At 44.6% G+C, this 23,377-nt stretch overlaps 1 protein-coding gene across 1 annotated transcript in view; it reads left to right on the plus strand.

Annotated features, from left to right (window-relative positions):
• Positions 1–23,377, plus strand: part of SUMF1 (sulfatase modifying factor 1) — an 82,960-nt gene that overhangs the window by 25,192 nt on the left and 34,391 nt on the right. The window contains exons 4-7 of the mRNA XM_006132799.3: positions 16,725–16,807; positions 20,358–20,480; positions 21,424–21,538; positions 22,669–22,782. Coding sequence (XP_006132861.2) covers positions 16,725–16,807; positions 20,358–20,480; positions 21,424–21,538; positions 22,669–22,782 — 435 coding nt within the window. The remainder of the gene's footprint in view (positions 1–16,724; positions 16,808–20,357; positions 20,481–21,423; positions 21,539–22,668; positions 22,783–23,377) is intronic.

Below are 23,377 nucleotides of genomic sequence, written 5' to 3' on the forward strand. Positions count from 1 at the left end.
GGGTGGCGACATCAAAGGTATTTGTCGACCACCCAGGTAAGCCTCCTGGGATGAGGTTTACTTGGGTGGTCGACCAATACCTTTGATGTCGACACTTGTGCGTCCAGACTATCGTGCTGAGCCGACAGACAGCTGATCAGCTGTTTGTCGGCTCAGCGCGGCAGCCATGTAAATTTAAATGAAGCGGCGATTATTTAAATCGCCACTTCATTTTGCTATGTCTGGTAGCCTAATCTACATGCCTCTGTCGCCAGAGGCATGTAGTCTAGATGTACCCTTATTCTAAGAAAAACACATACTGTTTTGATATGAAGGTTTTTTTGGTTGATATTATAATTAAAAATTGATCATAAGTTTCAGTGTTTCATGCTATATCCAAATCTTCCTTTTGGGGTACCTGAAAGATCCCAGTTATTCATTTAATAGTCAGAATCTTTGTTTTTTATAACTCTAAAAAGTTTATTCAATGCATATTACTGTTCCAAATAGAATTTGCTTCAGATGGTTCAGTGAAATGGGTATTAAGTGTAATCAATGGTCATTGGAGAGCACAGTGAAATTTTGATACAATCAAAGCTGTTGCTGTATTCTTCTGAGCAGAAAATGGAAATCCCTTCCTGTGAAGTGTGTGTGAGAATTTATCCACAGGATTAATTTTAAAGAAAAATTCTGTGTTGGGAACAGGAGTTTAGCCACAGGTGGGTCCTCATTGTCCACTGACCCACTTTGCAACCAGACCCATCCTCTCGGGGCTTACCCTGCTCCGCTCCAGCCAGGGTGTGGGGTTGGGGCTTATCCCCTCTTCCCTTCTGTCCTGCTCCTCCCCATTCTTGCCCACCCACACCACTGGGTAATTTTTTAGCTTCACCTCTGCCAGGCTGGAAGGGACTTGTTAATTTCACGTGACGCTAACAAGATACTTGCAGCTCCAGTGCTGAAGAGGGAAAGAGCTGTTGCTTCCAAGGTGGGGACTGTAACACAATGGGTCTCACTGCCTGCTGCTCCTGCTGTTCCCTAGGAAATTAATTTTCCGCTCTGGGGTGCCCCCTTTTGGCTGGTGTCTTGTTCCCCCCCCCAGCAGACCCTTGTACTCCGCGGCGAGAAAAGCCGCTCCGCGTCTCCCTGGTCTGCTGGGGGGTGGGGGGTGGCGCTAGCTCTGTGTCTCCCTGGTCTGCTGGGGGGTGGGGGGTGGCGCTAGCTCCGCGTCTCCCTGGTCTGCTGGGGGGTGGGGGGTGGCGCTAGCTCCGTGTCTCCCTGGTCTGCTGGGGGGAAGCGCCCCCCGCACCACCAGAGGCGGCAACAGTGGGGGAAGCACCTCGCACTAGCTGCGCCTCCCCTTTTGTAACTAGGGATCCGACGTAAGTTGGATTGATGTAACCCGGGGACTGCCTGTAGTCCAAATGTTGGGTTTGGATTTCCTGGGGGTCAAGAGTGAAACCCTGACTTAAGTCCTCTAAGTGGTCTTTGCATAACTTATTTATGTAATAAAGAAGCAGGTCCAAAAAACAAGGAGTGTTGCAGGTCATAATTATGGTTATTTGGGGTCTTGAATTATAGGAGATCTTATAACTCCTAACTGAGAGAGAGTGGCAGAGTAAGAGCTTAGTACAGTAAAACTCCATTAGTCCGGCACCATCAGGAACCCGGAAGTGCTGGGGCAGCCGGACAGGCTTCCCCCATTCAGCTGCTGCTGAAACTGACCAGCAGCTGAATCGGGGAAGCCGGGAGCAGAGCAGCTGGGGTGTTGCCGGGTTTGTCTCATAGCGCTGCCCCTTGGGGCTGCGGGACCAACCCGGCAGCACCCCAGCTGCTCTTGGGGACGCCTGGGGCAGAGCAGCTGGAGTGCTGCCGGGTTGGTCCCGCAGCCCCGAGGGGCAGCGCTATGAGACCAACCCGGCAGCACCCCCAGCTGCTCTGTCCCAGGTGTCCTCAAGAGCAGCTGGAGTGCTGCTGGGTTGGTGCCGTAGCACCACCCCTCGGCATTGCGGGACTAACCTGGCAGCACCCCAGCTGCTCTATTGCAGGCATCCCCGATTCAGCTGCTGCTGAAACTGACCAGCAGCGGCTGAGTCAGGGACGCCTGGGGCAGAGCCGGACTATTGTAAGGGGGGGCTATGAGGGGTCTGGGGTGGCATCCCCTCCCACCCCACTCCAGACCCCTCATAGCCCCCCTTCTGATAGTCTGGCATATCTGATAATCCGGCACTCCCTGGGTTCTAAAGGTGCCGGATTATCAGAAGTTTACTGTACTACAGTAGTTGAGGGTGTTCATGAAAGAAGTTGATTGGAAGAACATCTTGGGGGGGATGTACTTGTCTCCCCTGTGGGATGGGTCAGTGCTGTGGTGATTGATTCATTGGGGGAGGTCCATTTAGCTGGTCTAGTGAAGACATGCTAAATTGACTGCTGATGACTCTCCCGTCAACTCTGGTGCTGCACTAGAAAGTGTCAGGGGTGTCAACAGGAGATTTTCTCCTATTGACCCAGTGCAGTGCTGCCCGCGTGGTAAGTAGATCTAAGCTACGTCATAACTCAAATTGTGTCAGCATCAGCTTTTCCCAGTGTAGTACTGCCCTTTGTATATTGGACACCACTTCTGGGTTGTTTTTAACAAACATGCATTAAAACAAGGAAGCACCAGTATTGTCTCGGTGGCAAGGTACTGAAGCATACTTTGCAAAAAGAGATTGGAAAGCTGTTAAAAGAACATGCACAAGCTTTCAGCTCAATGTGCAGCTGCTGTGAAGAAAGTAAATAGGATGACACTTTGTACTCCTCTCTCAGTACAATGTAAATCAAAGGGTTCCTAAATGTATTCACTGGAAGGAAGTGAGAGCTTGTCATTCCAGGCCTGGGGAAGATAAACTGACACATTTAACTTTTGCTTTTCAGTCAGAAGAAAATTTGTGAATTTGTTTCAGAACAAGAAAGCTATCAGATTGGAAATATATGGATTTGTATGCTTTCCATTTCTTCTAGAAGGCATTAATATTAGATCTGGTAATGTCAGTGGACTGACGGGTATAAACTGGAGTACTTCTGTCACCATGAATAACATAATGGGGTGGAGTTATGGCGAAAACTGCTGTGAGAGAATCAAATTTTAGACCATCTAATTTATTTCCCCCCCACACACACACACATTTGGAATACAAACCTGATCAGTATTATTTTAACTTGAATGTATAGACCCCTCTTGTTGTTCAAGGTCCTATTATGTTAGAAACTGTGTAAACATAACAAAAATCCCTGTTCCCTTCCCTGAAGAATTACAGTCTAATGTAGGATGAGACAAATGGGGAATACAAGCTAATAACTAAACCCTTATGTGCATAATAAGCAGCAGTCTTCACACAAACTTCTTAGGTGGTGTCACAGAGGTCATTGTGAAGGGTGTGGAAGCTGCAGATATTTTATGATTGTGTTTGCGCTATGGTTATAAGGGATGCTTTGAAGACAATACAGGTGTCAGTCTCCTTGAAATGTTAGCATCACCATGCTGAATCCCTACTCAGGGTCTGAAAGAAGAGGCTGGAATTTGCGAACTTCAGGTGTGATGAATTGAGGGCTCGTGAAGTTCAGGGAGAGATGGGGGTCTGTGGAGAATCCGACTGAATGGCAGACCCAGAAGAAGGATGGTGGGGCAAGGCAGCTGAGAAAAGCTAAGCCTGCCAGGACTTTTGTTATGTGTAGATTGATGATTGTGTTAAGCCCTTTTCTCTTGTTAGGCTGTGTTCCTACTATTGAGATTAAACAATCCTTTATTTTGAAAAGACTGTTCTGGAATCCCTGGTCACAGGGAGTATTGCAGGCCAATCAAACTTAATCAGGCTGCTGAGCAGTCAGAGTTGGTTGCAAGCGGCTATAGCTTAAGAGGGAGAATATCTGGATTCTGCCCCAGAGGGAGGTGAAAGCAAAACAAATGTGTTCTGAGGGACTGTGACTGGGAGGGGAAAGGTGAGTTTTAACATATTTTCTAGATGAGGTCACTTAAACCATGGATTACTTAAATGATATATCCTCTAGGACTGTGTTTCTCAAACTGTGGGTCACAAGCAGCTCAGAGAGAGGTTGCAGTATCACAAAGTTTGAGAACCCCTGCTCTGGACATTGTCCGTTGCATTGACACTTCTAGGATACCTTTAGAAATAGTAAACTATTTGCAGAATATTGGCACATTTAGAGCTGTCTACTGATACAAGATAAAAATGCCACCAGTTCTTTCTTCTGTAGAAATGGTATGATTGTGATGCTAATAGGTTGCAGGATCAGTTTGAGTACTTGAGTCCATGAACATACATTGTATCTGAATTGCATGAGATTGTGACTGAGCGACTGAAAAAATAGAAACCCATACGTCTTTCTGGAGTTGCTCTTCGCTTGCTCATTAACAACGTATTCGCAGTACATTCCAAATGCCTCCAGTAAACTCAGAAGGTGTGTTTATGACATCAGAGGGTTTCAGGAGCCGAGGTTTGGAGGAAAACAATAAATATTGTGAGTTGTGGTAGAATAACGAGAGCCAGCAACACTCTATAAGAGAGCTATCTGCTTGGGGTGGGTAAGAGTCGTTACTGACGTAACCTTTCTGATGCACTGATTTGAATTTATTTAATTTCCAATTTGGGAGAGTTTGCTTTAAGAAAGAAAATGAAATATAATTCATTACCGTAATTAGAGAGGTTTTGTTTGTCTTTTTTGCAGAATATTTTGCAAACACGAAGCAAGAATAAGTCACATCTGTGGAATGACTATTTCAGGCAGCTATTGTGACAACCTTGGTATCTGCAGCAGGGTGGCTAGAAAAGGTCCCTCTTTCTTTGTCTTGAACCTTGAAGCAATATTCGGTTTCACACTATTTACATTGTAACGTGTCTCCATGCAGTCAGTTACATCTGTTTCAACTTAACATAAGACAGTTGCTATGGAGATGGTGTGTTAAAAAGAAATAGGTCATGTCCGCGCAATTTTCAGTGTGTTTAGAATAAGGCAAGGGCTAGCTGGGGAGAGGTCTGGCTCAGGTGAACAGAGAAGGTGCATTTATCTAACAACTTCCTTTTGGATTTGAGGAGGTCCTGCTTGAAATATAATGGCCAGTTGTACAACTATAACCTATTAAAATCCTCCAGTCCTAAAGGAAATGGAGGGGCGGGGGGCATGTATGTATGTGAAAGAGATGGGATAGGATCTCTGTGCTCAGTTGGAATACACCATCTGGGTAAGAGAACTCCATGCTGGGTACGTTCCAGGGCAGTGTATCTTTAATCTCTCCCTCTGAAAAGGGGTATCAGATCTGATGCCGATCCTTGTCACTGCAGTATATTGACTAGGGTTGCCAAGCATCAGGTTTTGAACCATACAGTCCAGTACTTGAGTTTTCTGTCTAGGAAATTAATTGAGAAAATACCGGACATATAAATGTCTGGTATTTTCAAATTAAGTTTTATTATCCTCATGAGTATCAGTACGTAGTTGCATACTATCTGGCTGGTAGACACATTTACACTGCGTGAGCGTGTCTACCAGCCAGGCAGTACGCAACTACACAGTAGAGAGGTGGGGTGGGGGCTGGGCCGGGGCGGGATGGAATCCCCAGGTCGGACTCGCCTGTGCGTGGGACGGGCAGCGCCCCGGGATCTGTGTGCACCCAGGCCAGCCCCAGTCGGTTCGCCCCCGGTCGGTTCCCCCCCGACTCCCTCCCGGCTAGCACTGCTCCCTGCCAGCTGGTTTCTGCTCAGCCAGCCCCTCTCCCCCTGACTCCCTGCCGGCCAGCCCTGCTCCCTGCCAGCTGGTTTCCTCTCAGCCAGCCCTACTCTCTTCCCCCCCCCCCCCAAACCCCTTCCGGACAGCCCAGCTCCCTGCTGGCTGGCTTCCCCCCAGCCAGCCCCGCTCCCCCCAACCTTCTCCCAGCCAGCTGGTTCTCTTCCCCCCACTCTGCTCCCTGCTGTCCGTTTCCCCCCCCCCCACCAGCCCCGTTTCCCCCCCCCCCCCATCTCCTTCCAGCCAGCCTTGCTTCCTGCTGGCCATCCCTCCCCCCCACCATCTCTCCTGGTCAGCCCCGCTCCCCCTGACCTCCTCCCAGCCAGCCCCGCTCCCCTCCCGGCCAGTCCCCACCCCCATCTGAGATCAAGTATGTCTGGTATTTTTTTGAAATCATCTGGTAACCTAATATTGACTCATCTTGGAAAGGACTTGATGAGAGCTAGTAGTAACCATTCAAGTTGACCTACCCATGGTGACCACAATGCAGCCTCAATAAAAGTTGCTTCCAGCAGTGTGGGTTTGAGCACTCAGTGGTTGCTACACTTACTGACCTGTGAAGTGAGTCGTCTTAGACAGGAGACTTGAATGGGGGTTGTCCCACTGCACTGAAGCTTAGGAGGGCGGTTCGCCTCCCCCTGCCCATGCTCATGATGTGGCAGGTAATCTCTGAAGAATCTTACTGGGTCGGGCTGAGCAGTTGACTTACAACTGCCTTTCTTTCCAGCAGTCCTTGCATGGCTCTCGGACCAAGGGACCCAGATGTCTGGCATAGGGCTGCAGTTCTTCTAAGGGCACCTCTTGCTCTGTGTCTCCTTTTCCCCCCTCCCTCTTCCACCTCCCTTTGCAAAAACAATGCAGGAACCTAACAGCAAGAGAGATTTGCAGCTGAGAATTGCTGGCAGAGAGGTGTCTCCCTGCAGTCCAAAGTTAGGTCCTGAACACTTAAATGGGTGGAGATGGGGCTTGGATACATCTGTCTCCTGTTGTCTAGCTAAGGTGGGTGATTGCCTAGCATGAGGCTTCTGTGAACCCTCTTCTGAGGTGCCTGACTTCCCCATTCATTGTATAGGGAGCCAATGTGCCCAATTCAGGCATTGGGGAGCCCAATGGTTTTTCTGGGTACCTAACAGGCATGGTATTGCTCTGCATCACTACAGCTAAGCTGCCTTATGAATCCAGCCCAAAGTGTGTGTCTAAGACTTTAGCACCATGATTTCAATACTTTCCAATTTAAGAAAAGGCGCTTCAGGGCTGGCATCCAGGTGAGATGAATCCATGGACCCCATGTTGCCTTAGGGACGGTTGATGGAAGATGAATTGAACTAGAGCAGGGGTGGCTGAGCTGCATGTGGCTTTTCTCCTGTTAAAATGAGGTTCATGGAGTGGTCCCTCCCATTCTCTACCTACCAGACTGGCAGGAATGGAACGTCTTGGGCCTGGGCTTGTGGGGTTGGGGCTTCTGTCAGAGACAATTGGCATCTGCTGGGTGGGGCACAATTTAAAGGTTCACTCTCCCCAACAGTTTGTCATGTGGGCCCCCCTTCCAGGCATGCCCACCTCTTACCTAAGAGGCACCTCCCTGCAGCGCTTCGTTATTTTCACTGTGTCTCCTTACAGCTGCAGATTCCAGCTACTGTGCTGGCAGGTGGCCCGACACACCATGCGACTGCAGAGGGCCAGCAAATCCTGGCAACAATCCCATGCATTGCATCTGGGTATTGCCCTGTGGGAGGAGAGCCTTGGGGGTTCAGCAGGTGCAGAATTGAAGCCCTGAGTCCTGTCAAGAATGCCCCAGGTTTTGCATTTCTGAATGTTGTCATGTGTGGCTCGGAGGGTCAGTAACTTTGACTGCCTTTGAACTAGAGTTTGGGGTGAAAGAAGGAAGATCATCCTCTATTTCCAAACTCATATGCAGAACCAACTCCTGATAAATGAGCTTTCAGAAGCCAAACTTAGGTTACTCAAAAGCATCAGGTGTTATCCATAAAGCAAGTTACCAGATTTTATTTGAAGGGATGCTATCAGCCCATTTGTGGGGCAAATGAGTTTTCTAAATCAAACTCTTACAAACCCAAGACCAACAAACTGAAGAAACCCAAAGGATATGGTTTATTCTCAAGTAAACTTTCTTCTCTGCCCTGTTTTTAACCCTGGCAGTGCAGCAGTTCTAGTCCCTAACTTGCCTGAGAAGAATAGATCACTAAACAAGATAAACGCGGAGGGCCAGAATCCTCTGCTGGCTTGTGCTGACTTGTCACACTGAAAACTGTGAGGCTACTTGTGTAATAAGGGAATCACAGATCTATTCTGGAAAAGTAAATTGGACTCCGATAATTCCACCAATTAAAAATGAAAGTTTATCTGACTGTGCAACAGTTCTGCAAATTGTTCCATGCATATGGGAGAACTTGTGAGAGTGAGTTTGTTGTCAATGATGCCCTTTGCAGTATGATTAAATTGTGTCCTTTGGTCTGCACAACACTATGAGAAAAAGCATATTCTAGCCCTCACTCTGATTTGGTAGAGATTTCAGTTCTGCAGCAGAGATTGTGGGGAATGTAAATATTGAGGTGGTTGAGCCAAATGTGTAAAGAATTCCACTGTTCCTAGAACAACATCCTTATAATTACTAAAATAGTTCAGTCCTGTTTTTAGAGGTGTTATCCACTTAAATTTTGCAGCAAACATGTCAATAAGTGACTTTTCTTAGTCTATTTTAAGAGAAAATAATTTTAATAGCCAATCTGAGGTCATATTGTAGATTAAAGAGTTAATCAGAGTGAAATGGCTTGATATCTTATTTAAATATCCCTTCCAGACCGAGTATCTAGCAGCATATGTTCTGTTTTTACAGGCTGAATCTGTCACCCAGTGTATGGAACACATGCCTAGAGCTGAAGCATGAGAATGTCCTGCATTATGAAAGCAATTAAGCTCCTTAGTGGTATGAGAAAGATTTGCAGTATTAAATGATGGGGGTTGTAGTGTCTATTTTCAAATTAGCCTTTGTGCCAATTAGAATTAGAGCCATTTAAAGCTTTAAAGCCTTCTGAAGTTGGAAATGCATGTAATTTTTTTCTTTTCAGAAAGAGCAGCTTAGTGCATATTAGTTGACTATGTCAATAAATGATCTAATTGTCATTTTGAAACTAATCTGGAGGTTGTGGTATACATAGTCTATAATTCTTATCCTATTGGTATATTGCATCTTGAATATCTACTAAAAATCTGATTGTTTGCAAAAACTGTGGCAGCCCTTTGGTGTTGAGTTCAGCACAGAAACAGAAGAAAGACATGCAGTGCTTTCATGTGGAGAGACTTCTCTCTCTTGGTTACAGTAAACTATTTGGATCAAAAGCATGTTTTTACTATTTATTCATGAAGAAATATGAGGTGGCTTCTTAGTCACTTTTTCTTTAGGATAAGATTGCAACAGTGCAGTCTACCATAATCCTCCTCTTTTTAAAGCTAGCAGTTGTAACTTAAAATGTCACAGTAGGCACATTGCAGTTCCTGTTAAACTACTGATGATCTCTAAGATAGATTCTGTTGTGTTCTCTTGGCACTGGGGATGTGAATGTCCCTTTAATTTTCAGACACAACCAGTTGTCACATGGAAGTGTTATATAAGACTGAAGCCCAATTATGAGTCAGATTCAAAATTTAGGAGAAAAGGGGAAAAATGCAAGGTAGTTAATTACATCCAATCCGTAACTGAACCAAAATGTAGTCCATACTGTCGGTTTTGGAATTCACTTATTCTGGTACTAATAAATGAAGACGCAGCTAGTATGTGCTGGGTAAAGTGAACTAGGGTGTCTAAAGTGTAGGATTTTCTTCCAACTGAGATCACTGGAATCCTTCATGAGGGAGTCACTAGGTTTAGTGAGAGGCTGTGTGCGCTGTTACACTTCTCAGGAAGGACCGGGCCTCTGGCTGAGAACAGTAAGAATGCTCCTTGCCTGAGCTGCTCTAGCATGTCTGCTTCCCTTTCCTAGTTATTAGATTAGGAGGTGAGTACAAGCTCTTTGAGAGATGTAATTGCCTTCTGTGGACGCATAACAGCCCACATTTAAATGGAATCCACTCTGTGAGAGAGCAAGCTTCTGTCTCCAGGATGACGAGACCATCGTACAAGGACCATTTCATATCCCTTCAGAGGACAAAGGACAAACTGTCCAAACTGCTACATGCCTCAGGATCTCTCATGACAGATACAGGCAGTCCCCGACTTACGCAGATCCGCCTTATGTCGGATCCGCACTTACGAACGGGGCTTTCTCGCCCCGGAGCTCACAGGCAGCAGTCAGCCACCTCGAGCTCTGGGGCGAGAAAAGCTGCTCCCGGTGTCCCTGGTCTGCTGGAGACGGTCCCCAGCAGACCAGGGGCATCGGGAGCAAACCTGCAGCAGCAGGGACCCCGCCGCGGCTGAGGGTTTGCTCCCGGTGCCCCTGGTCTGCTGGGGACCGTCTCCAGCAAACCAGGGGCACCGGGAGCAAAGCGGTCGGCGCCAGAGCAAAGCCTTAGAGGCGAGGCAACCCCCCCCCCCCCCCCGCTGCCACTTTGCTCCCTGTGTCCCTGGTCTGTTGGGGGGGGTGCAGCTAGTGTGCCCCCCCAGCAGACCAGGCTATTGTTGTGGACCGTGGGGCAGAGCAGCTGGGGTGCTGCCGGTTGGTCCCGCAGCGCCGCTCTGGGCACTACTGGACCAACCCGGCAGCACCCCAACTGCTCTGCCCCAGGCGTCCTGATTCAGCTGCTGCTGGTCAGTTTCAGCAGCGGCTGAATCAGGACTCCTGGGGGAGAGCAGCTGGGGTGCTGCTGGGTTGCTCCAGTAGCGCCGAGGAGCGGTGCTACTGGAGCAACCCAGCAGCACCCCAGCTGCTCTGCCCCAGACGTCCCCAAGTCAGCCGTTGCTGAAACTGACCAGCGCTGACTACAGGAAGCCCAAGGCACAGTTGCTCTGCCCCGGGCTTCCTGGAATCAGCTGCTGATCAGTTTCAGCAGCAGCTGACTTGGGGTTCTTAAGTTGAATCTGTATGTAAGTCAGAACTGGCGGTCAGTTTCAGCAGCGGCTGAATCTGGACGCCAGTTCCGACTTACATACAGATTCAACTTAAGAACAAACCTACAGTCCCTATCTTGTACGTAACCCGGGGACTGCCTGTACTTTCAACTCACCCAACAACATCATCAACCTATCTAATCACTCTCTCAGGCCAGCAAAAGAATCTGTCCTATCCCGTGGACTCTCCTTCTGCTCCACCTCCCCCACAAATATGATTCAGTTCTGTGAGGATCTGGAATCCTATTTTCACCACCTCCGCCTGAAGGAATATTCCCAACACACCAATATCCAACACACTGACCCACTGCTCTCCCTCACCAATCCCACAAGAAGAAGGCGTCTATGTGGACCCTCACCAATGGAAGTAACGGAAATCTGGATTTCTACATCGACTGCTTCCGCAAACGCGCTCAAGCTGACATTGTCAGTAAACAACAACATATAACTTACAACCTCAGTAATGCAGAATGCAATGCTATTCACAGCCTCAAAACCAATCCTAACATCAGAATCCAAGAAGCTGACAAAGGAGGCACTGTTGTCGTCATGAACAGGACAGATTATGAACAGGAGGCGAACAGACAAGTCACCAATACCAGATTCTACAGGCCTCCCTCCTGTGACCCCACTAAGAAATACCAAAAAAATGAAAACTGCTCATGAAACTCCCTGATGCTACTCAGGAACAAATTTATGCTATCCCTCTTCTTCCCCTTCCCCCCCCATTCCTGACCAGGAACTTTCTATCTACTACCCAAAATACACAAACCTGGTAATCCTGGATGGCCCATCCTCTTCAGCATTGGCACACTTACCACAGGATTATCTGGCTATATCGACTCCGTCCTCAGACCCTATGATACCAACACTCCGAGCTACCTTCATGATACCAGTGACTTCCTGAGGAAACTCCAAAACCTCATTCTTCCTGAAAATACCATCCTAGCTACCATGGATGTAGAAGCCCTCTACACCAACATTCCACACACAGATGGATTGCAGACCATCAGGAACAGCATCCTCAATAACAACACTGCACACCTGATTACAGAACTCTGAGACTTCATCCTCACCCACAACTACTTCCAATTCAGAAACAATTTCTATCTCCAAATCAGTGGCACAGCCATGGGCACTTGTTGGCATATTGTGGTGCCATGCATCTTTATGGCTGACCTTGAACAACGTTTCTTCAGCTCTTGCCCCCTAACACCGCTACTTTACTTACGCTACACTGATGACATCTTCATCATATGAACCCACGGAGAAGAGACTCTTGAAGAATTCCACAAGGATTTCAACAACTTCCACCCCACTACCAACCTCAGCCTGGACCAGTCCACAAGGGAAATCCACTTCCTGGACACTACAGTACAGTTAAATGATATACAAATTTTCACCACCCAATATCAGAAACTTACTGACCGCTACACTTACCTACATGCTTCCAGCTTCCATTCCAGACACATTTTTCAGTCAATTGTCTCTGTCTGTGGAGTTGTATTGTAGGGCTTGGCTGTATACAGTCACCTACAGGATCTTTAGAGAGCATTCCTAGAACTGAAATACCCACCTGGGGAAGTGAAAAAACAAATTGACAGCCAAAAAAATACCCAGACACGAACTACTTCAAGACAGACCCAAAAGAGAGAAAATAACAGAACTCCTCCTGTTACCTACAGTATATAACTCAGACCCCTCCAACACAATCTACAACCTATCTTGGAAAATGAATCCTCACTCTGAGGCCTTGGGAGAAAAGCCTATTCTTGCTTACAGACAGCTCCCTAACCTGAAATGTGTTCTTTCTGATAACCATGCCACACAATCACATCATAAACCTCCAGGAACCCAGCCCTGCAACCAAAAAAGATGCCAACCCTGCCCACATCTACACTGGCAAATTCATCACTGGAGCAAACAACATAAGCCACAAAATCAGTGTCATTTGACTGTACATCCAGTAATTTGATCTATGCCATCAAATGCCAGCAGTGCCCCACTGCTATATATATTGAACAAACTGGACGGTCTCTGCAGGAAAGAATCAATGGACTCAAATCGGATATACGTAAAGGGAATATACAGAAGCCTGTTGGTGAGCATTTCAGCTTGCCTAACCACAGTCTGACAAACCTGCAAGTAGCTGTCTTGTCACAAACCAGCTCTACAAGCCAAATACACAGAGAAGCTCTGGAATCCCAGTTCATCCACAAATTCAATTCACATGCTAATGGACTCAATCATGATATGGGCTGGTGGGGACTCTATCTACTTAATAACCACTGAAGGTGCTAACAGCTCCCTGAGTGGTATCCTTCCTGTTTTAGGAATCTGTCTATTGACTTTGATTTTTATCTGTTTAGGTTTAAGTACCCATTCTCCAAATACTTAATGATGCTCTGTCTCCAACCCCCTCCCTTTTTCTTTCTCTCCCCAGTCCCTTATTTATTTCGAGTTTTCATATCCCCAACTTATAACTCCGGTCATTTGAAGAAGTGGGCTGTGCCCACGAAAGCTCTTGATATCATCTACATGTTCCGTTAGTCTATAGAGTGCTACCAGACCATTTGTTGTTTTTCTGTAACAGACTACTTTGGCTACCCCCTGAAGCTCTTGTCCCTTTTGCAATTAATGCAAGCATCTAGCATTTTGAAGGTGTTTGACACCCATGTGTGATTGCTTCTGGTTGTCAGAGTTCTAGTCTTTTCTCTCTGGCTGGAGTTCATACTTGTGGTTTCCAAATTCATGTGATCAGATAGTAGTTAACGCTCCCCCACCTCCTGCTACATGCATACATAGAACAATCTCATTAAGTATTAAAAACAGTAAGGCACAGAGCCACCAATCTGTTGTAACAAGAATAAAAGCAAAAAGCATAATGTGGTCAATGCTCACAACTAAATGTGCACGTTGCTTCATAGCAAATAGATTAACGTACAGTGTGAGTTGAACAATACATCAAAATGCACAGTACCATCTAGAGTCAATGCACAGTGCCAGCTGAGGACTTGACATGTCTGGAGGGATCAGCTATGCTAGTTACTCACTGCCATGGGTAAAATGTGCTAAATAAGTCCCCTCCCAAGCTTCTCATGCCCCCCAGAATATGTTCTGTGCCTCTTTGGGGAAAGGGGGCTATCCCCTGATTTGAGACCTTGTGTTCTAGGGGTTCAAGTGCTCTTGTGCCCAACTCAAGCATATTGCAAGGTTCCTAACTGGGGGTGCTCTGTAGTTTGGTGGGTCGACCTGAGGGCTGGAAATCACAAATCCTAATTCTGCCACTGACTCTGTGTGGTCTAGGTAAGACCTTCAGCCTTTGGCACAAACCCCACTTTTACTCGAGGAAAATGACATACATTGCAAGTTTTTGTGGGGATTCATTTATCTGGTTGTGTTGCAAGTGTAAACAATGTAACTTTGCAGTGTATTAACCATTTTCTTTTGTCACAGACTGCAGTTTATTCCTGCTTCTGAAATTTCCTTTTCCAATTCCTTTCCCTCCTCACTATTAGAGGTGTAGGTAACATAACTGGTATCTTGCTTCTCCCAGGAAGCTGCTGCTGGCTTTCAGAGTGTACTGGTTCAGGCCTATCTCTGAGTAGGGGCAGTAGCAGACCCTTCACAGGAAGTAACTCCAAGATGGACAATTATAGAATAAACTGGTCATAAGGAAGTTTCTCGCAGTTGCTATTTAGGCCTTACATAGCACTTACTATCAGTAGATCTCAGGGAGCTCTGCAAAGGTCAGTAACATTATCTCCATTTTACAGATTGGCCTTTGTTCCTTAGTTTTGCCCAATACCTTGGCCACTGTTATCCAAGAACACAGTGGCAGAATAGAACCAGTATCCTGAGCACCAGTTTGATGCTCTGACTGCTGGTTTGCTTACCTTAGGCAGTTGGTGATTGCTTACATATGAACACATTCGGAATTTACTTACATCAGTGATTTTCTGTATCCTACTTAATATAACTGTGTGGATGTTCTTCTTAGGCGTATCTAATCTTTCATTAAAAGCCTATTATGACAACTTATTTTGGGGAAGATCTGGGTTATTTCATGTGTACTGCATTTGTACTTTTCTGAGACCTAAACAGGCATTATCTTCTTTGCCTCAACTTGCCACAAAGTGCTTTCACTGAAGTAGGAAGCACTAGCTTATATATAAACTGTAATATTTTTTTTCTGCATGTATTGTTCATAGCTATCTGTTTTGGAAGGAAGAGCAAGATTATGATTGCATGATTAGGGTTAGCCAGCAGCTTGGGGATTATGGGGTTAACTACACCTAGCCAGGTGGAGTGACCAATAGGAATGTAGGTGGGACTTTTCAAACTGGGACAAAGGAATTTGGGTTTTTTTCCTTTCTCCTTTTGTCTCTCTAGAGAGAGTTCTCTGCAGCTACAGAGAGGAACAAGCATGTCTCTCTCTCTCTCTCCAAGACACCATTCTTCATTTTCTGTAAGTAGGGTAAAGTTTAGGTAGTTTCGTTAGGTTTTATTATTTTATGGATTGGGTATGGGATCTGAGATCTGGCACTGTTTAAAAGATGTTTTGGCTTTTCTTTGTAACTAAGTTCTAGGCCCATGGAGTTCCTCCATGAGTATATTTTGTTACCTCCCTATCTAGTCATTATGTTTGCAACTGGAATATTGTTGTAATAAAAGTTCTTTTCTTTTTATTAACCTGGCAGTGGTTAATTCTGTGCCTTGATTTTTATTTTAGGGGTGAGATTTCCCAAATGATCTTCCCCCTGATTTCTTTATCAGCATTTGGGTGGTGGCAGCGGAAGTTATTCCCAAGACCTAGGTTTTTAAGATTTTGGGGGAAGTTTTATACCAAAGCCTGGTAGATAAGGCTTTGGGGTACACTTGCTGGCCCCCACTTCTGCATTTATCATGCCAGAGTGGGGAAGGAGCCATGACAGTGATCCTTAAATTAGATCAACAGTGACAGAAACAACTTACCACTCTTTATAGAGAAACATTACACACCAATGCAGTTATCAAGTATTTGTATTTGGTAGAGTAATGCCAAACGTAGAAAAAATTCAGATACTCTTTTTGTGGTTCATCTGTCTCCCCCTACTGGAAGTTAATAGCCCATACTTCAGATCCAGGCTAGTGAGTTAATCAAAGAAAGAAAATTACAAATGTGCTAAATGGAAGTCTTGACCTTAATTGAAGGAAGTCATCAGGGTGTTAATTGTCCTGAAAATACTGGTTCTGGAGTTAGAAGCTGTCAGACCAAACTGATGAACAAGTTAAAAATAAACTTTTTAGCCTTACCAGGTGCAGGATATAGCACTGCAAAGAGATTGCTGTGATGCTTAGTTAAAATCTGATTTACCAGCATGATGTGCTCCAAAAAGTCTAAAATAGTCTATAAGACAACCTGCGCCAACTTCACAAATAGCTTCAGGACTCAAAGATTACAGCTGGGAATTGGTGAGAGGAAAGAGTTATCAGACACGAATAGCCTACTTAAGATTGCGTTTTCAGGAAGCGAGCTGCATTTCATAACATCAGAGACTTGGGAAAACACTAGCTTCCTCTCAGTCCCTTCAAAATCTGAAGCAGGTCAGTACTTGCGAAAAGCAGTCATTAAAAGAACTTTGCAGAGTCAGTCACTTAGCTTCTCCTCCTCTCCATACTTGCACTGGCTTTTGTTTGGCCATTACTGCTGTAGACTAAACACATAGCTCTGACTTGGTTAGAAATGATCTTCCATACCGTGGATTTAGAGGCAGTACACAGACTTCTGAGGTGTGAGTTTAAAAATGAGGTGTAGTCACATTTGCTATTGTCACATGGATGTTTCCCAGAATAGCCTCTGAGAGGGAATTCAGGAGGCCTACAACATTCTTCTTGATTCTACTTGGCCTGTTTTCAGGTTGCAGCTGCTCCCTGGTGGATGCCTGTTAAAGGAGCTAATTGGAGGCAACCTGAGGGACCAGATTCTAATATCTCAAAGAGGTGAGCCAGGCGTGGCCTTTCAGTTTTAACTGTGGTATTTACTTTAAGCGTCTGTACAAGCTCAGCACATGATGGGAGACATGGTTCAAGATGGGCTTTTTTTCTGTTGCATATACAGATTTAATCTTTCTAATCCAGTGCTCTGCGGATCTGACTGGTGCCTAACCAGAGAATTTGCCAAACCGTGGGAGGTCATTATTCTCTAGCAGCATTGCCAACACTTTTACTGCTTACTGGGCTCTTAAGACATGTAAGGGTAAATTAGATATATTTAACAGCACAGAACACTGAGAGCTAGGGATGTAAGTGGCTACTCGACGACCCGATAAGCATATGCCTAAAGGGTAGTCAAGTATAGGGATGTTAAATATCGGTTAATTGAATAGTCGATTAACCTCATGAATTCTTATCGGTTAGTCTAATATTTTGTGGTCCCCAGGAAGCCCCTGTCTCGGGAAGAGGGATCTGAGCTCCCGGACCCGGCACAAGCTGGAACTAAGCCTGGCTGCCTGCCCTAATTGGCTTCTAACACACTTTAAAGAAGAGCTACAGCAGAGTTAGGTACAGGACCCAGTGCAAGCTGGGACTGAGCTGGGCTGCTGGCCAGCCTGCTAAAAAATTTACTGGCAAGGGGCGGGTAGTATAGTCGATTAACTGATAAGGAAGTAAATTTGCTTAATTGACTATACTATTACATGCCTAGTCGAGTAGTAACTGAACTAGTTGCTCTCTCCCCTCTACCTCTTTTCTCCCCCTCCCCCCCACTGCCTCTATCAGACGGAGACAGCAAGGGGGAGGGCAGCGGGTGCTGGCTTAAAAGCTGGTTTTCCCCCCAGCACCATCTCCACAGGGGGGCAGGGGAAGTGGAGGCACAGTGAGGAAATGGCATGAGCTGGGACTGAAGCAGTCCCCGCTCATACTGGTCCAGCTGCTGTGCCTCTCCCTTTGAACTGTACCAAGAGCCCCACAAGAGCTACATTTCAAAAGGAGAGGCGCAACCCAAGGCAGGTGGGGACTGCTTGAGTCTCTGCTGCTCTTCTGCCTTTTAAATGGAGTAAGAGCCACAAGCAGCTCTTACTACATTTAAAAGGTAGAGGTGCAGGGGGGATAGCCAGTGCCCCATCCTACCCCTTATTGACTGATTGAGTAATCGATGGAAATTCCATCGACTGTTCGATTAGTTGATCTTGATATCCTTACTGAGAACCAGGACTAGTGGCTGTAAACAAAGTTTATGGGACTGTGAGAAATTTGGTTACGCCCATAAGTGGACATCCAGCTAACTAAAATCAGGCCAGACTATGGATGGGGCCAGACCAAAGAGTGCCTGACTAGAGAGGTTCAACTTGTACTATTGTAATTGCGTTGTCTTATGCATTTGCTCCAGTGAAAGCATTACCACTTGAAAGAACCAATAACCTCTGTTACAGTCTGATTAAAATACATCCACTGGGCACTTGATATTGATTTGAAGCCTGATTGGACATTAGGTGTCATGGTCTGTTTTGATGGTCTGGGACCTACCTATCGGAGAGAATGCTATGACTGAGATCAGCAGAGGATGCTCTGGCTTAATTTCTCTTTGCAACCCTCCTCCTCCCCTTTCATTATAAGAGAGTTGCATGTAAGGCATTCTCTGAGTCTGCTCCCTGGTTCAAGAATTTGGAGGCCATCCATTTTATAGAGAATGGCTGAGGCTATCAGGGGAAGGAATAACATTTTGAAAACTACCAAAGCAATTTAGGATCCTAATTCTCACTTAAGTCATTTTAAGTCTCACTGACTTTAGGAGTTGAAGCCCTTCTGTGCTACCCATGGGTCTGTTGGGGTCAGGGGAATGAGTGTATATTCTTTCATGGTGATCTTTGCAGAATGATACCCTTATGTAGAGGTAAATCTTGTCATTGTTAAGGAACTTGTGTTTGACGTTTTCTATTGGTAAAGAAATGATGGTGAAATAGATGATGATCTGTAACTTTACTAAAAAAGACTGGTCAAAGTTTCACTATCTCACTGATCTATTTAAGGTTATTGGGGTGGAGGGAGGGAGAGGGAGACAGACTTTTTTTCAGCTTATGTCTGATAGAAGCTGACGTATTGAATACCATAGGGATGGGGCTTCATCTCTTTAACATCATTTGATGGTTGGTGCACATCATCTAGTCTCCAAGGGGGAAGAAAGAGAAATTATCTGAAGCAAAAATAGAGGAAATGGTACCAAGAGACAAGGAAAAAAATAAGGAAAAGAGATTTAGGTCATCGCAGTTAACAGCTTTGGAAATGTGCTCGTATGAGCCTTATATTTTGTAGGAGTTTGTGAGACTGGCCTAGTGCATTGATCTTTATCTAACCCTTTCTTCAAACTTCTCATCACAAAGAAATAATCTAAAAGGTCAGGAGAGTAGCAAATAATGAAGTTTAGTGGAGATTGGGAGATGAGTGGGGAAAGTGAAAGGAAGGCCATTGTTTAATACAGTGAGTCAGAAGCTTTCTGCCTGCAGCTCCTGTGCCAGAACCCCTACTAGCAGGGTGGTGACTCACTTTGCCAGAGGCTTGTGGCAGAAGAGGGTGGGGGGGGGGATGAGGGCAAGGACAGGGAGGGGTGCTGTGACCAGGATAAATGAGACCTTCCACCAAAGAGGGCTGGAATAGTCCCATTTAGGTAGGAGAGGCTGAGATAAACATGGAAGTTATTAGGCAACAGACAGGGCTGGCTTGTTTGTTTTACTGCAAATTACTACAGCTCCAGAATGGTAAGGTTTGAAGAAGCTTGAGGCTAAGTGAGGGTTGTCCGGTATTCTCTCCTGCTGTTCTCTTCTCTCCTTATGCCCCTAAAAAAGCAAATTTCTTTAACAGATTTGAGGAGGGGAGGGAAAAAAAACAGAATTAAAATAAATAGCATCAACAATTTAAAAATCTAACTCTACAAACGTAAACTGCCACATTTCTGACTTTTTTTAGTTTCACCATAAGTTACAGCATATCCTTAAAATAAGAGCAGAAATAGGGCTAGTACTGCAGTCTCAAAGAAGTTTTGGCCTCGTCCTATGAGGTGCTCAGAAGCTATTTTCTCACCCAAGTCAAGGAGCTGTTAGTGGTCACTAACTGTATAGCTCACTCCTCATGCATGCTCAATATAAGGATGGAAATGGGCATGACGGTGAAATAAGAGTGAGCTGGATCTGGGGGCATAGTGCATATTTGTGGTGCATCATGCTGTTATGTAAAATGTCTTCCGCTCTCAGTTTCTTTTTCTGTTACTTGCTGTTCTCCATTTGCATGTGTTGCTCTTGATTAATTCCTTGCTCTGGTATTTACTTCAATAATTTCTTTGCTGTAAAATTAACCTCTGCTCCTAGTTCAGACATAACTATAGTCTAGTGTGAGGGATATAAAAGTTCCATATACTGTTGATGGCCCATTATATTAAATCATGACATGGTCTGATGAGTTTCATAAATTGCTTTCCCTGTTGCTGGGTAATAGCTGTGAGGCTGGTTGACCCTGCTGATGTCCTCGTTCTGTATTTTTTGTTTTGTTTGTTCATCAGAATGGATCACCCAGTTCTTCATGTCTCCTGGAATGATGCTGTAGCGTATTGCACGTGGGCGGGAAAGCGATTACCCACAGAAGCTGAATGGGAGTACAGCTGCCGAGGAGGCCTTGACAATAGGTACTTACCAAGACTCTTTCCTCGTGAATGCAGCCGATACTGATATCTCACCATCCAGAGAGAAGCAGTGTTTTATTTTCCCTAATGTTTTTCTTGGACTGGCACATGCTTTTGCAGTAATTGTAACCCTACTTTATTTTGTACAGAATCGTTTGTGTAATGTGTATCCCAGAAAATGCTTTAGTCCCATATAAAGTTGGAATAATTAAGAAACCAAGTGAAACGAGGCTAAAATTGAGACTAATACTGTTGCAGGCTACATGAGTTGTGGCATAAAAGGGTTTTGCTGCCACTCCAAAATTGTTCAGTCAGAGACAACTCGTTTGAGAAACTAAAGGACTGGGCAGGAGGAGTAGTCATAATTCCTTTCTTTGCACAGACACTACTTGGTTCATCTGTCAATCATTGTATATACCATAAAACATTATCTGAAAGAACAGCAGGTTATGCGTCAGAGCTTCATTTACACTACAAGAAACTTCCATTGTTTTTAAGACTTATTAAACGTGGGTTTATACAGCTGGAGTTGGAATGTGGATTGTGTATATTCTATATGTCCCGCTCCTCAGATGTAAACTGCATAAAGAATATTTACTTTTTATTGCTGCTACAAAAAATTACAAACATCTGACAAAGATGGGAGTTGGGTTTAATTTTTTAGGATCAAATCTACTTAAAATAGTTTGTGGTGTTTTTTTTAACCGTAATGCTGCCTGGTTAGACAACCATATAAGTCCACAACACTGACCAAGCGCTTGCATTCCTCCAAGTATTTTTGTGAGCATGAACTAGATCGTCAGCTTTTCATTGATTTGATCTATTCAAAATAGCTCTTTGAGACTAGCAGCAGTCCACTCCCTTTCTCTTTCGTCCCTTCTGATGTCTCTAATTCTAAAGGTTAGCCATGCTTCTGACAGCTTGTCTCCTGTGTTTCTTTCAACAGACTTTTCCCATGGGGCAATAAGTTTCAACCAAAAGGTCAGCACTATGCCAATACTTGGCAGGGAGAGTTCCCAATAAGCAATACAGGAGAGGATGGCTACAAAGGAACAGCACCTGTAAGCACGTCAGATTACATTAGCAACACTTCTTGCACCTTCAGCCTTTTAAGCTACAAAATGTTTAAATCCAGCTATTGGTGTTACAGTGAAAAAGGCTCTTTTGAAGGTTTCCATCATGCAGCACTTTCACTGCTCTTAAAATGGAGAAAGGCACTGTATTTATTCCTACAAAGTGTGAAATGGAGGCTAAAAATAACTGGTTGAGTGTTTTAGCTTCACTAAATTAAGCTTTATTTCTGCTTTTGATTTAAAAACAATACTTAAGGCTTAAAATGGTTTTTGACCTAGAGTGGTGTTTGGCTGTCATGCTGGGTAAATACTTGGTTTCCTGACCCCTCAAATAGTGTGGGTTTTTTCATTTGGTATTGATGAAGATGTGAACTTTTACTTCCATTTATAAAGGTTAGGAGTGTCTTAGAGAGGAAGCCACAACATTTGTTAATGCTTGCAAAAGAAATGCATGTTGAGGTATTTTAAATATGTAGACTGCTGTGAATGCTAGTATTTTAAAGAGAAGTGGTGACTAGAAGGGAAGTCAGAACCGGCAGAAATTGAAGCACTCTCTAGTCTCTTGAGGGGAAATACAGCTTTCACAAATGGGCATATCTTCTGGTGCTTACAGTGACCCATTGGAGTCTAATTCCCGTTAATGCAACGTGTGACTGTGTCTGCATGCAGATTGGAAAATATCCCAGCATTTGCTCACAGGTGCTACTTAGTATTTCTTAAAATTAAATCACTGGCTTCAACAATAGCAGGGTGAGCAAGAAGATAATTTATGATTTAACAATAATACCTGTAAGTGTGGGAGAGAACCTTGAGAATATACTGGCGCTGTCCATAACAATGATGGATTTGTATTGTCATTTTAAAAAGAAAAATCAAGGTTTCCATAGTTCAGCCCTTTTGTGGATACAATTCCGAACTCTGAGTATAGACCCTGATTAAAATAGTTTGCTTTTTCCTGAGCCTCTCAATTTCTGTATGGGCAACTTCTTTCTGATTCAAAGATTTGAGAGAAGGAACATCTACCCAGTGGATTTTAACTGGTTGGTCATCAGGAGTTAAATGCTATTTCATGCCTCAAGATGGTAATAAATGATTTTTCAACATTGTTTGCGCTCCAGGTTACAGCATTTCCTCCAAATGGCTATGGCTTATACAACATAGTGGGAAATGCCTGGGAGTGGACATCTGACTGGTGGGCTGTTCATCATTCTGCAGATGAAACTCACAACCCAGTGAGTATGTTTTTAGTATCAAATGTGCGGTGACATGCCTTTTTTGCTACTTTGCTTTATCGCTAATTAAAGACAGAGCTCCCACCACCATGCCATTTGTAGGATTGGCCTGGATCTGGTGAGTCAGTCTCTTATCGCCTCTATAAGTTGTTACTGCCTTACAATGACATTGTAGAATTTTTAATACGTGACATCAATTTGGTAGGTCCATCCAAGATCTGGGAATTGAATGTTTTCATGTCAGACTTGTAACACAAAGACTTATTGGTGCTACAGATTTATTAAAAGCAATTATTAAAAGTTCTTGTGTATCCCAAGAGAGTGTAAGATGTAACAGCAGTGCATAGAAAAATGCGAGATCCAAGAAAATGGCACAACTCATTACACCAGCAGTTGCAAATCATAGGTTACAACTTACTTGTGTAGAGTGAGATATTAAAACACCATCTCATTGAATGATAGTAAGGTGTGTTGAAGCAAATATTAAATGACATTTTGGAAGAAGTAGCACATCATCAGGATACTAATTTGGAACTGATGGGTTATTCCTTTTCTTTGGAATTTGTCCTATAATGAAAACACAGTATTGACTGCT

Source organism: Pelodiscus sinensis, chromosome 11, assembly GCF_052426305.1.
Source record: "Pelodiscus sinensis isolate ZL-2025 chromosome 11, ASM5242630v1, whole genome shotgun sequence".
NCBI classification, from domain to species: Eukaryota; Metazoa; Chordata; order Testudines; family Trionychidae; genus Pelodiscus; species Pelodiscus sinensis.